The sequence below is a fragment of the Hippoglossus hippoglossus genome, chromosome 16 (genome assembly GCF_009819705.1).
Source record: "Hippoglossus hippoglossus isolate fHipHip1 chromosome 16, fHipHip1.pri, whole genome shotgun sequence".
In the NCBI taxonomy this organism is placed as follows: domain Eukaryota; kingdom Metazoa; phylum Chordata; class Actinopteri; order Pleuronectiformes; family Pleuronectidae; genus Hippoglossus; species Hippoglossus hippoglossus.
Genome location: NC_047166.1, coordinates 626,265 through 640,662, shown reverse-complemented (window position 1 = coordinate 640,662; position 14,398 = coordinate 626,265). Strand labels below are relative to the sequence as shown.

The 14,398-nt window shown below is 43.3% G+C and overlaps 1 protein-coding gene across 5 annotated transcripts in view; it reads right to left on the bottom strand.

The window, feature by feature from the left end:
- Positions 1-14,398, bottom strand: part of LOC117776543 (sodium bicarbonate cotransporter 3-like) — a 29,508-nt gene extending 15,110 nt beyond the window's left edge. The window contains exons 1-8 of one of the 5 annotated variants that reach the window (XM_034610531.1): positions 14,317-14,337; positions 14,234-14,284; positions 5,662-5,743; positions 5,184-5,315; positions 4,966-5,104; positions 4,708-4,868; positions 4,442-4,630; positions 1,636-1,745 (exon numbers count right to left, since the gene is read on the bottom strand). In XM_034610531.1, coding sequence (XP_034466422.1) covers positions 1,636-1,745; positions 4,442-4,630; positions 4,708-4,868; positions 4,966-5,104; positions 5,184-5,315; positions 5,662-5,743; positions 14,234-14,272 — 852 coding nt within the window. In that variant the 5' untranslated portion in view covers positions 14,273-14,284; positions 14,317-14,337. Of the gene's footprint in view, positions 1-1,635; positions 1,746-4,441; positions 4,631-4,707; positions 4,869-4,965; positions 5,105-5,183; positions 5,332-5,661; positions 5,744-14,233 lie in introns of all 5 variants that reach the window. The other 4 variants (XM_034610535.1, XM_034610530.1, XM_034610532.1 and 1 more) reach the window with 4 other exon arrangements.

Sequence of the window (14,398 nt, the reverse complement as noted above, 5' to 3'; positions counted from 1 at the left end):
ATCAGTGACTGTATATAAAGACCATCAGTGACTGTATATAAAGAGGATCAGTGACTGTATATAAAGACGATCAGTGACTGTATATAAAGACGATCAGTGACTGTATATAAAGACCATCAGTGACTGTATATAAAGACCATCAGTGACTGTATATAAAGACCATCAGTGACTGTATATAAAGACCATCAGTGACTGTATATAAAGACCATCAGTGACTGTATATAATGAGGATCAGTGACTGTATATAATGAGGATCAGTGACTGTATATACAGACCATCAGTGACTGTATATACAGACCATCAGTGACTGTATATAAAGACCATCAGTGACTGTATATACAGATGATCAGTGACTGTATATACAGACCATCAGTGACTGTATATAAAGACCATCAGTGACTGTATATAAAGACCATCAGTGACTGTATATAAAGAGGATCAGTGACTGTATATAAAGATGATCAGTGACTGTATATAAAGACCATCAGTGACTGTATATAAAGAGGATCAGTGACTGTATATACAGACCATCAGTGACTGTATATAAAGACCATCAGTGACTGTATATAAAGACGATCAGTGACTGTATATACAGACGATCAGTGACTGTATATAAAGACCATCAGTGACTGTATATAAAGACCATCAGTGACTGTATATAAAGACCATCAGTGACTGTATATAAAGACCATCAGTGACTGTATATAAAGACCATCAGTGACTGTATATAAAGACCATCAGTGACTGTATATAAAGACCATCAGTTATAAGTGGGAGTCACAGTTATATACGAGGTGTCATGTGTCTACATCAAACACACACATTACATCGGACTGAACAACACAATAACAACTGAGTCCAAACACAGACGCCCACAGTTTAATACACTATGACTCACAACACAGGCCACTGATTGGTCGACAGCCGGTGACTGACAGGTGACAGACTTACGGCAGGTTTTCTACTGGCCGCTGGCAGCAGACAAACACAGTCGCAGTCCTGCTGAAAAACAAACCAGTCATCCTCCATGAACACAACCACAGCCTCTGATTGGCTCCACCAGGTTCACACTGAGCAACACAGTTAAAACTCAGTTTATAAATCACCAACAGAGCCAGAACGATCCAGAGTAAACGTTGTGTTCACGTAGTTATCGGCTGAACGTGAACGGTACTAACCTCTAACCAGACTTTAAACTGCTCGTACTTTAAAGGTGTTGGACTAAACCCGACGTTAACTAAGTATTTTTACATCTAAATCTCTGTCTTTTCTCTTCTGTGTCCAATCAGAAAGCTTTCTTGAATTTTTAACGTCCATCCTGTGACTATAAATTCTGACAGTTAGCGACCGGCGCACAGGGACAACACCGTCCCAGTCATCGGTGGAATCCACAGGTGGTGGTGGGGGGGCCCTCCAGACAGAGAGCAGGCTGCTGTCATGACTTCACATGTTGAGTTGTTGGGGCGCTGACACACTCTGCTGCGAACGCTCAATATCCACGACAGTTCCCTGCACTGCTTCATGTTTTTAACAGACACTTAAATATGAGGAATCAAACATGCGACGTCTGTTTCAACCATATATTTCAGTGACCCTCCATGAAGGTTTGTGTTTATATTAAAAACAGGGGGTTACCTTGGTGAAGCCCACCGTGCTGTTTTCCCGGCTGCCTCCATTGATGCGACTCTCGCCGGTTTTGCTGTGGTCGAGGTTTCCGGGAGCCGAATGAGGAGACGCCAGCAGATCTGCCGAACACGAAGACTCAGTCAGACATTCACTCCCCTACACGGTTTCTGATGCCGCCATTAATACGTCCAGGACACATTCTGACCAATGACGGGTCACATCAAGGCAAAAAGAAAGATGTATAAATAGACAAATAGATCATTTATTAACAAGTGGGGGAACGTATTTGTCATTGCACTGTAAATAAAGTACAGACATGCAAAAATACAAAATACACAGTAAAATAAACTGTAAATTTACACAAAAAAGCAGGTCACTTTTTAATTTGTTTACACATCAGATCTGTACATTAAAAGTCTGTGATTAAAATATTGATATATATTAATGTTGTGATGTGTTCAAAGTGTCTTTCTGCCATTAAGGATTTTATCTTTCTTGTTTTCTGTCTCTTAAGGCTGCAGCTTTAAGATCGTCTGATTGGCTGCTCCTCTGTGTGTGTGTGTAGCTGCTGATTCAAACCACATGACTGCAGAAGAGATGCCCGAGGAAAACACACACACACACACACACACACACACACACACACACACACACACACACACACACACACACACACACACACACACACACACACACACACACACACACACACACACACACACACACACACGTCGCTGCCAACCAACAGAAACTCCATCTGACTTCTCAACTTCGCCTTTAAACTCTTCAGACCTTTGAATGTAGAAATTAACTTCGTCTACTGAATAAAGTTCATTCACATAACACGAGTCCGTAAGGATGGAACCTCTGGAAATGATCTTTACAGCTCAATGTTCAGATGTGAATTCTGTTAATTTATGGATATAACCTGCAGAAATCTGTAGTTTTAATTAAGGTAAAAGTGTGTTTCATTTAGTCACCTGATGGTGGCGTCCTATCCTCTTTGTGCATGTGTCAGTGTTTGTTTTTCACAAGAGACAAAGGTCAAAGGTCACATTCTATCCAGTTTGAAGCCACATCTTTAGGAAGCACTTTTTAGATCTTGGTGGTTTTTAACTCTATATTTGAAGCAGATGAAGGATTTTAGTCGTCAGGATTTGAAGTTTTCAGAGAAACAAGCTGAGCAAACGTTAGCGGCAGCTCGACTCACAGCCAATCAGAGACGAGTCGGAGAAACACTGAGTTTTGACGAGAGGAGGAGACATGAGGAGAATTCAGCTCCTGATAAAAACCTCCTAACCATCAACCCTGAAGGACTCCTAACCAGGAGAAGACTACAACTCCCATCATCCCTCACTGCTGCACCACACTCAACCAGCTCAACCAATAAAGCTTCAGTTCAGTTTAAGACCTTAACGTCAGTTCAAGTGAACAGTTTGTAGATCCGATGTTCTGTCTTCAGCTGAATGATGAGGTTTCCTCGTTCCACTGGAGTGAGCAGCTTGTTGTGCTCACTTCCTGTTTATCTGGACTTCCTTTACGTCGGCACATTAACAGCACCTCAGTGACGAGGGGTCTGATTATCCACAGATCAGGTGGGGACCACGTGAGCCTCTGAACTTTACAAGTGACGACGCATAAAAACAAAACCAATAAACTAAACTGCAGCGTTTCGTCAACAAACTAAAGAAATGAATGAAACTTGCAAAGCTATAATAATCCTGGTCATTGTTTGTAGGACACAGGACGATTCTGATCTTTACACTTGAACACAGGTGATGTGACAGATGTTGAGACTCTACGATGTTTACGTATCATTAGTCAGATCAGTTCACCGGCTCCTAAATACACTGCTGATGTCTTGTTAGAAGACGTTTTTTAATAAAGTTGTGCAGTTGTTTTCCAGCTGTGATTCATTTACTCTACAAACAAAACCACAGTCAGACAAAAAAGGTTTTAGTTCCCACACAGCAGATCAGGGTTTAGTTTGTTCACACCGTCATGCCAGGATGTGCCTGTTTGACTGTGAGGAAACATCAGGTCCTGTTTGTCCTCCATCTTCACCTCTTCCTCCTCTTCCTCAGGGATCCCCCCCCCCCCCCCCCACAGCCCCTCCGGAGCAGAGCGGCGGCGCTGAGAGCCGGAGGGAGGAGCGTGGAGGAGGGAGGCAGAGAGGGAGGGGCTGAGGCCGGGCGGACAGGCCTCAAAGAGGTGGCGTCCGAGCAGGTTGGTGAGACGAGGGGACATGGGAGGTGAGGAGGAGCGACGCAGGAGGTAGAGACGAGAGGAGGACAGACCCTCCCCTGAGGAGAAGAAGGGAAGCAGAAAGACGAGTGACGCTCAGGTTGTGACGTCTGGAAGGAACATGAACTCTAGACTAACTAGTCCTGATATGTGCAAGGATTAACTGAAACTAGACCATGAATCATCTTGGATTGAACCACGGACGCATCATGACACATGCTCAGGTGGAAGGTGCACACAGTGATGTCACTGGTCACGACCTCACACTGTGAAGAGCCTTGAGATGATGTATTTTGTGATATGGCATTTAACTAATAAAGATTCATTTGAAAAGGTTTTCTGATACCAGACTGAGCTGTGGAACAAGAGATGGTCGGACAGGGATCAAACCAAACAGCCAATCAGGGGCAGGGGGTACTATTCAAAGTGTCCAATCAAAAGAGCGAAGACCTCAGAAATACTTGTGTCAGGTGTGTGCACGTGGTTTTACACACACAGCAGGTTTATAAGATTCCTCCCTCACTAGCAGAGTCTGGTTATAAACTTGAGGACGACCGCGTCGTGGTCTCACCGTTACGTTCCAGTAAATGGGGGTCGGAGTGTTTCTTGCCGATGTCGGCGAAGGATCGAACCAGTGGGATCCGGTTGCTCAGCTTCTTCTCATTCTGGTGGTGGTGACGTCTCAGCATGGCTTCCTTCACCTTCTCCCGAACGCCGTCCTCCAGCTGACCCGACGCCAGCATGCTGTCTATCACCATGTCTGCAGAGAGCGGGACATGAGACACATCGGAATAACCACACGTAAGAACCGCTGCGTCGGCATGGCGGCGTCCTGACCTGCGATCTCCTCAATGGTGTTAGCTCTCATGTCAAGCAGCACTGTGCCGTTAATGATGCAGGAACGCAGCTCGAACAGACTGTGCAGCGTCAGCGTCGCCACGTACGGTTTGCTCCAACGCTCACCGCCATCTTCTACGTCCTCCTCAAACTTCAACCACCTGATTACACACACAAACATCATAGATAGATGTAATGTTGGAGGATCGTTGTCCTGAATGAAGTGAATGTAGATAACGTTGGGGGGCGTGTCCTCACCGTGCCGTCTCCTTCCACTCCTGGAGCTCTCCGTCTCTGAAGGCGAGCTCATCCAGCTCAGTGAACAGGTCGTGGGGAATGTGCTCCTCGTCGTCGTCCTCCATCCCAAGGATGAACTGGACTCTCTGCGACGGCGTGTCTACGGAGACAAATCACGCTCGTCATCGTGTCACATTTGTTCTTCATATTTTGACCGTTTGAGATAGTCAGGGCCGGACCATTTGTGGGCGAGTCCCGTCCGTCCTCCCGTTCGCGCCGTTTCCGGTGATGTCTGTGTCCTCTGTGACGGTGACGCCTCCGGCTCTGTCGGTCCAGAGGCACGTGGACCCCCACGTACACCGCCCTGTGACCTGACGGAGAAAATAACTGACACTGTTCTTCTGATGTAAAAGAAATTTACATATTAAAAATGAATCATTAAAGATCTTCCTCATGTGTGAAAATAAACAGGATGTGTCAGTTCTCTAACCTGGTTTTAAAACATCATATTTCATGTTTAAGTAATTAATAACTATTAACTTTATCATTTTATTTTCGTTACACATAAAGTTGATCACAACACATTTAGGTCATCTGTCTAAATCTCCTTGTTTCGTTCTTATAGAAACTGGGACTGACTCTGTACCAAGATAGAAGTGTTCACGTCTCTGTCATGTTACTGAACGTCGAGTTTGAAACCAGACAGTGTGGACTCACTCTCCAGCTCTTCCTTCTCAAAGTTGGTGTGGAGGGTGGAGCTCGTCTTTCCCTGGTCCAGCACCGCCTCCTCATCGTTCCCCTGACACACACACACACACACACACACACACACACACACACACACACACACACACACACACACACACACACACACACACACACACACACACACACACACACACACACACACACACACACACACACACACACACACACACACACACACACACACGATATTTAATAGTAGATTGATCATTTTTCTTTTTACATGTATTCATGTTTGTGTACTTTATTTAACTCTTTTCCTGTTAAACTGCCACATTTCCTCAAATGACTCATGAAGATGATTCTGCTTCAACCACAGTCACTTCCTCTGTCACAGAGTCACAGAGTGTGAAGCCGTATGGCCCGACCACTAACTTCACACACTGTAAGAGCAGGTACATACCTGGGACACAGCTCTGGCCACCCTCTGACCGGCAATGTCTCCCCAGTAGTCTCCCATAGCTGCTTCAAAAAAAAGAGATTCTGTTTCTGGGAAAACAGAAAACGTCCCAAAGAGGAAAACTTTGTGGCAGTGAACTCCCCACAGGGCGAAAAGAGAAATGCAGCAGCTGCTCAGATATAAACCAACTGTCAACAGTCGTGTGTGGATCTGCAATCGTCCAGGTTCAGAGAGTGAATACAGACGCCGCGCTGCCAGCAGAGCCTCGGCTAGGATTCATGTATTTATAGCAGAGTGTGTTGCTTCACTGAGCAGAGAAACCAGCGAGCCTGCAAGTCTGCAAACACAGCAGGTTAAAAAAAAGAGGCGGGAGGCTGATGGACAAATCACACACGTTTCTGAGCAGGAAGAACACAAACACAGCAATTCAAACAAAACTGACAAGACTCTGAACTCTGTCTCCACTCTGACCCTTCCAAGTCTAAACCAACAAGTCCAGGGTCTAGAACAAGTTCCAGGTCTAAACCAACAAGTCCAGGGTCTAGAACAAGTTCCAGGTCTAAACCAACAAGTCCAGAGTCTAGAACAAGTTCCAAGTCTAAACCAACAAGTTCCAGTTCTAAACCAACAAGTCCAGAGTCTAGCACAAGTTCCAGTTCTAAACCAACAAGTCCAGAGTCTAGCACAAGTTCCAGTTCTAAACCAACAAGTCCAGAGTCTAGAACAAGTTCCAGTTCTAAACCTACAAGTCCAGAGTCTAGAACAAGTTCCAGTTCTAAACCTACAAGTCCAGAGTCTAGAACAAGTTCCAGTTCTAAACCAACAAGTCCAGAGTCTAGAACAAGTTCCAGGTCTAAACCAACAAGTCCAGAGTCTAGAACAAGTTCCAGGTCTAAACCAACAAGTCCAGAGTCTAGAACAAGTTCCAGTTCTAAACCAACAAGTCCAGAGTCTAGAACAAGTTCCAAGTCTAAACCAACAAGTCCAGAGTCTAGAACAAGTTCCAAGTCTAAACCAACAAGTCCAGAGTCTAGAACAAGTTCCAGGTCTAAACCAACAAGTCCAGAGTCTAGAACAAGTTCCAGTTCTAAACCAACAAGTCCAGAGTCTAGAACAAGTTCCAAGTCTAAACCAACAAGTTCCAAGTCTAAACCAACAAGTCCAGGGTCTAGAACAAGTTCCAGGTCAAAACCAACAAGTTCCAAGTCTAAACCAACAAGTCCAGGGTCTAGAACAAGTTCCAAGTCTAAACCAACAAATTCCAAGTCTAAACCAACAAGTCCAGGGTCTAGAACAAGTTCCAAGTCTAAACCAACAAATTCCAAGTCTAAACCAACAAGTCCAGAGTCTAGAACAAGTTCCAGTTCAAAACCAACAAGTCCAGAGTCTAGAACAAGTTCCATGTCCAACAAAAAAACCTGAGTCAAACACAAAAGGTTTCAAGTCAAGACCAGTGTGCTTCCAGACCAACAAGCTCCAAGAGAAAGACCAGAGTCTCATATCAAGTCCTGAGGTAAGATAAAGTCCCAAAGTAAGTCAAACAGGTTCTGAGTCAAATCGAATGGGTTCCAAGTCAAGACCAACCAGATTAAGTCCAGTTCTTCACATTGGATTCGACAGTGATCTCTTTGATCGGGCATGTTAGCATTAGTTTCTAAAACAAACCTATAGTTTATATTTTCTGATTTCTTTTCCTTCAACCTGTGACTTGAACACCAGGTGGGGCCACTGGTGTTTCTCTGCAGAGATTGAACATTAAAAAGGATCCAAGTTTCACATTTTAGTTTGAAAATGACAAATGATTTCTTTCTATTTTGGAACAACAGAAGTTCAGATATCCTCTTGCCTCAGTTAATACCAGTTCTTTTCCACTCAGCTCAGGAATTCTAATGAGAAACAACAAGCTGCTACACGAGCACAGAGCACAGATCCATATAAACTCATGACAGACGGGGTTTTACATTTGCTCTTCTCTTTCAGACACACTGCTCTGGGCTCCTACACCACAAACCAAATGACCAGATACAGACAGAACTCTGCCACAGGCTCAAGGAACAAGACACAGTTAGTCATCTGACAAGTATTCACTTTTACAACTAAGGCTGAGTATCGCCACTGATTTCACAACGATTTGATTTCCATTCACAAGGTCTGGTTTCATTTCAATATCGATTCAGATATTTCAGTGTAAAATAGAAATTTTGCTTGGGTATGAAAGACACTTTCAGAAACAATATTAAGGTAGGCCTGACATGATAAGACATTTTGTTGGATGATCAATTGTCCCAGAAATTATTGTGATAAATTATATTATTGCCCTAATTTTGAAACCATTTCATACCACTGATATAATGATAGCATATTAACGTTAATTAATGTTGCTGCTGTTCTTATATAAAATGTGGTCGATCATATATTTCATGTATAAAAAGATTATGAATCGATATCGGATCATTTGAATCAAGATCGATTTTAATCAGAGAATTGATTTTTTAAAACCCAGTTCTATTTATGTGTGAAATTGACTGATTTAAAACAGAAACAAGCTTCAAACAGCTGTTTGATTTCAGCTCTACGTCACACAAAATAATCTTCAAAGGTTGAATTACCAGCTTTAAACTTGATGAAATATCACATACACATAATATATCCAAATAGTTTTGTATTAACACATGACAAATATAAAGATTTAAATGAATAAATATAAAAGCTAGAGGAGAAGTTTGTCAGTTCAGGTCACATGGACGGTGTCAGATACGACATTTATCACCACAACTCATACAAATAACTGTCACTAACAAATATTGCAATAAGAAATTGTGCAAAACAAACCAAAGCATAAAGTGCACTTTGGTATATGATGCTAAAGTAAACAAGTCAGAGGGACGATGACGGCTGTGGATCACAACCTGCTTCAGAAGGATAAGAGCACAAACTCTGATCCTCACTCTCACAGCAACAGTCCAGTTATTGTATTAAAGTCCGACCACAACTTGGAGAGGTATTAAGGATATCCAATATTCAATGCTTGCTCCTCTGGTGGTAACACAACACATCAGGCCTGCTGTGGTTTGAGTTGAACAATCTCACATCACAACAAATGGCCTCTTCTTTCTGTGCTTTTTCAGATTGGAGCCGTTTTCCAGCCACAGTGTAAATAAAGGTTTGTATTAATAAACGAATCTGACGGGTTCAGCTTCTCACAGACATGTTAGTATCTGTGCTCATGTTTGCTGGAATGAAAACGTATTAAACAGAATAAACATTGCAGACAAAATGTAGATTTATATTTATGTCTTGCTATAAATAAATAAATCTATGTTTATTCTCTTAATTCAAGTTCTCTATATTTGGTTGTATTTGTGTTTTATTTTTAATGATTCAAATATAATTAATTTATGGTTTAACTGTTAACATCGATCTGCTGATATTTGTGTCAACATAATAAGTAGTAAGTGTGTGTTTGTCATGTGGAGGCTGTTCGCCTCCCGCCGATTGTCTGTATCCAATGATCCAACAGACGCAGCCTGCATTAAACACTGCCCCCCCCCCTGCAGTTGCCACAGCAACAGCAACAAGGAAGTGGCTGAAAACAGCTGGACTGTGTCAACAGCTGCACAACAACACAAACCACACACAGTGAGCTTGTCTCTAAATGTTCCTGGAGGTCGCATTTGTTAATTGTAGCTTTTGATTATTTCTATTAGTTTCATTTATTTTGTGTTTTTATACTGTTCGTCCTGAGGGAATATAATGGAGTCATAAAAGCCTAGAGGTTCATCCTCTGGAGAGCAGGACTATAGGCTCAGAACCAAGCTCTGGATTAATCACTGTAGCTGTCAATCATGAGATCTCGTATTTATATCGTCAAATAACTGATTCAAACACAAACACACAATAACAACAATAATCAGTACTGCCTCTTGTTTCCCTGCAGACCAACAGGATCCGGTGTAACAGTCCACCAGAGAGTCAGCTGGCGTCAACACAAACCCCCTGAGACGACTCGACAACACTAACCTGTACACACTGACACTGTGTGTGTGTTTACACAGCAGTAAACAGCTTGTTGTTATGTTAGTCTCTGTTTCCTGAGTATAAGCACCATCTGTCAATCAAACACTGTGGTCATCACAGTCGTCAAACATTCAGACCAATAGAATGATGCTTTCCACTAATACTGCATTTAAATAGTTAAATCAGCTCCACATTAACATGTGGGACCTGTGACCTGACTCTAACCACATGACCTCTGACCTGACTAACCACATGACCTCTGACCTGACTCTAACCACATGACCTCTGACCTGACTCTAACCACATGACCTCTGACCTGACTCTAACCACATGACCTCTGACCTGACTCTAACCAGCAGGGGACCACATGACCTCTGACCTGACTCTAACCTGCAGGGGACCACATGACCTCTGACCTGACTCTAACCACATGACCTCTGACCTGACTCTAACCAGCAGTGGATCACATGACCTCTGACCTGACTCTAACCAGCAGTGGATCACATGACCTCTGACCTGACTCTAACCAGCAGTGGATCACATGACCTCTGACCTGACTCTAACCAGCAGTGGACCACATGACCTCTGACCTGACTCTGACCACATGACCTCTGACCTGACTCTAACCAGCAGTGGATCACATGACCTCTGACCTGACTCTAACCAGCAGTGGACCACATGACCTCTGACCTGACTCTAACCACATGACCTCTGACCTGACTCTAACCAGCAGTGGATCACATGACCTCTGACCTGACTCTAACCAGCAGTGGATCACATGACCTCTGACCTGACTCTAACCAGCAGTGGATCACATGACCTCTGACCTGACTCTAACCAGCAGTGGACCACATGACCTCTGACCTGACTCTGACCACATGACCTCTGACCTGACTCTAACCAGCAGTGGATCACATGACCTCTGACCTGACTCTAACCAGCAGTGGACCACATGACCTCTGACCTGACTCTAACCAGCAGTGGACCACATGACCTCTGACCTGACTCTAACCAGCAGTGGACCACATGACCTCTGACCTGACTCTAACCAGCAGTGGATCACATGACCTCTGACCTGACTAACCAGCAGTGGATCACATGACAGTACTCCACAGTACCACAGTACTTCAGCACTCCACAGTACCACAGTACTTCAGCACTCCACAGTACTTCAGCACTCCACAGTACCACAATACTACAGTACTACAGTACTCCACTAGTTCAAAGGCACCAAATGAACGTCCTCGTGGTTCAAACTGTTTATTGTCGGAGGTGAAGAAGCTGCTTCCTCTTCTTCTATTGTTTAATTATGTCTCTACTTCCTGTGATTGGTCCAAAAGTCCAAACTATCCAACAACGTGTTTTCACTGCAAAGCAACAGAACCAGGTTCAGTTTGATCCAGACCCAGAACACCTCTTCTGGTCTGAGGAACCTCTCACACCTGATGTTCAGGTTCAGACTGAACTGAAGAGTCTGAAGCTCTGAACCCAACCAGGTGTGAACGAGTCCTACAAGAGGGATCCTTCTTTGTAACTCACTGATGTTTCTGTTGACGATAAAAGGTTGATAGTTTCTCCTCACTCTTGTTGAGGGTTATGGACACAGGAAGTTGCACCAGATTGTTAAATCCTATGAGACTGTGATAAGTGGATATGGGCTATACAAATACAATTTGATTGATTGATTGAAAAAGCCCTAAAGGTTAGAGGATGGTTATAGAGAAACCCTTTCTACTCAGATTCGTCTGCCGGTGATAAAACTGTGAAGCAGCAATGACATCAACAAACGACAGTCGCTCGTCTGCAGAAACACAAACTCACTGAGTCCAGGTTTCACATTTTCTTTCAACTGCCAAAAGCTGATGAAAAGGAAAACTGTTGTTTTTCCCTCCTGTTAATCTGGATCAAGCCGTCTTAGTGTTTCTTCTGTGGCTGCAGTTCAGAGTGGAGCTGGTTCTGAAACCCTTTCAAATGAAGCAGTGTAAAGTGAGTCCTGTCACAACAGGTTGAAGTTGTTTGAGTCTGTTCCTCCAGTAAACCTCCTCACGTCAGCTCACTGGAAAAACTCACCAATCACTGGCTCAGATTATAGTATATATAGATATCTATCTATATATAGATATCTATCTATCTAGATAGATAGATATAGAGTCTGAGGCTGCACAGACACAAAGTGTCAACAACACTCAAACATTATTTATTTCACCTAGTATGATAAGAAGAACAGACAAATAACAAAAGTACTAACTGACAGTTCCCATAAACTTATCTGTTTTCATTCCCGTGACTTCAGTGACGGAAGGTAACTAAGTACATTGACTAAAGTACTTTCTGATACTTTATTAGTTTTACTCCACTTCAATTCACAGGGAGATATTGCACTTAATGCTGGGCACTGAAACAATATCCATAAAAAGGAATATAAAGTTGTATCAATATAACGTAAGTTAAATGGATATAGTGAGGAGGTTTAACACATAACTGCAAAGGACCTCAGGTCTGTTTAATGTTTCTTTTTAAAATCGCAACCTTCGGTCAGGAACAACAATTTTACTTAAAATAATGTGACATTTGACTGATATGAACATATTTTCTCAGTGAATGAAGCTGCTGCTGCAGTGTTCACGTGAATCTGACCGCGTTCTGACCTCCACATGAACACTTCACATTTCTGTAGCACGTCTTGGATGTACATCACTCTGAAATCAGCTTTTGGTACTTTAAGTATCTTAAATATTTGTACTGTTAGATTAGATCAGTTTCTGCTATAAAAGTGAAAGAAATCTGAAAAAGACCAAAATCTACTCATTTCAATTTTAGGCCTTAAGATGTCATTAATATGATCAGTCAAAGGTCCAATATCTTTGTTTTACCTTCACTGACATTATGTACATTATTTATTAGTGATAAATTAATATTCTCTTAAGTAACGGTTAAGAAACAGTTCTTTTCATTATCTTTTGATTTACCAGTTATTTATTAGATAATTCTTTGTGGTTGATTAATTTATAATGAAAATAACTAAATTCTCTGATATTTTGGGAACACATTTCTTATAGAATATTGATATATTTGAGACGTATGTGTACACTTAAAAACCAAAAAGTTTTTAACAATCAGAGTTCTAATGTTTGAAAAGGACTTTAAATGTGTTTGGATCTGTTTGTCTGTAAAGCCTGATGTATGTAACTAATCAATTATACGGTTTTCAGAGTAAGAGCCCACCACACTGTTACACTTTAACTTGACAGGTTTCCAAGAAAAGTTTTCACAAGTTTGATAACTGACTCTTATCACCGTGGTAACAGCGGAGCAGCATCCAGCAGGTGGCGAGGACCCTCTGAGATGAGGAAATCAAACCTCAGCAGGTTGAGCTTCATGACTTGAACTGCAGAGGTCAGAGGTCATTAGAACAAGTGGGGGTTCTGTGCCTTGCTTGTGGGCCCTGGTCCACCTCACCAAACTCCATTCATTTAAAGCCTCATTTAAAGCATCTCTGCTCGATGTCTGAGTTAAATTGTGCAAACACACTTTCCAGACAGTTTGTCACAATCACCACGAATCAGACCCGCATTCTGCACGTGCACGAGAGCTACACACTAACAGTGACTTACAGGGAAGGGCCACACACAGTGAGAGGGGGGGGGGCTCGGGGCTGAGGGAGTAACAGGAGTTAAACAGAACAGCAGAGATATTAGGATAAAGACTCGAGTTTGAAGGATGGACTTTAACCCGAATGATAGAACGGGTCAGTCCGGGTCAAATCCAACTCTCAGGAAAGTTTAATAACGTTCACCGGTTTCACGGTAACTCTGAGAACCGAGAACTACGGAACCTTCCGGATGAGTTCCGGGAAGTTTGCCCATCACCACCATCACTTCCTGGCAGCAGCGTGGTTCGTTCAGAGTCAAACTTGTCCGGTAACAGCGGGACAAACAGCGGGACACACAGCGGGACACACAGCGGGACACACAGCGGGACTCCCCCGGAGCTCCAGGGGCCAACAGGCGCCATGTCCGGCACGACTCCGCGGGATGGCCCCGCTGTTCGTCGGACGCTCCGCGGAGTCGTCGTTCGCCTCCGGCGGCTACAACAGGTCGAACTTACCGCTGTGAGGAGCGGTCTCATCTGTTCCTCTTCCTCCATCTTCACCTGCTCCTCTTCCTCTGCTTCCCGGCCCAGCTGGTCACCTCCTCTTCCTCCTCTTCCTCACTCAGCTTCTCTCCTTCTTCACAAACCTCTGGAATATATTAACTCCAGATGTCCCGCCCC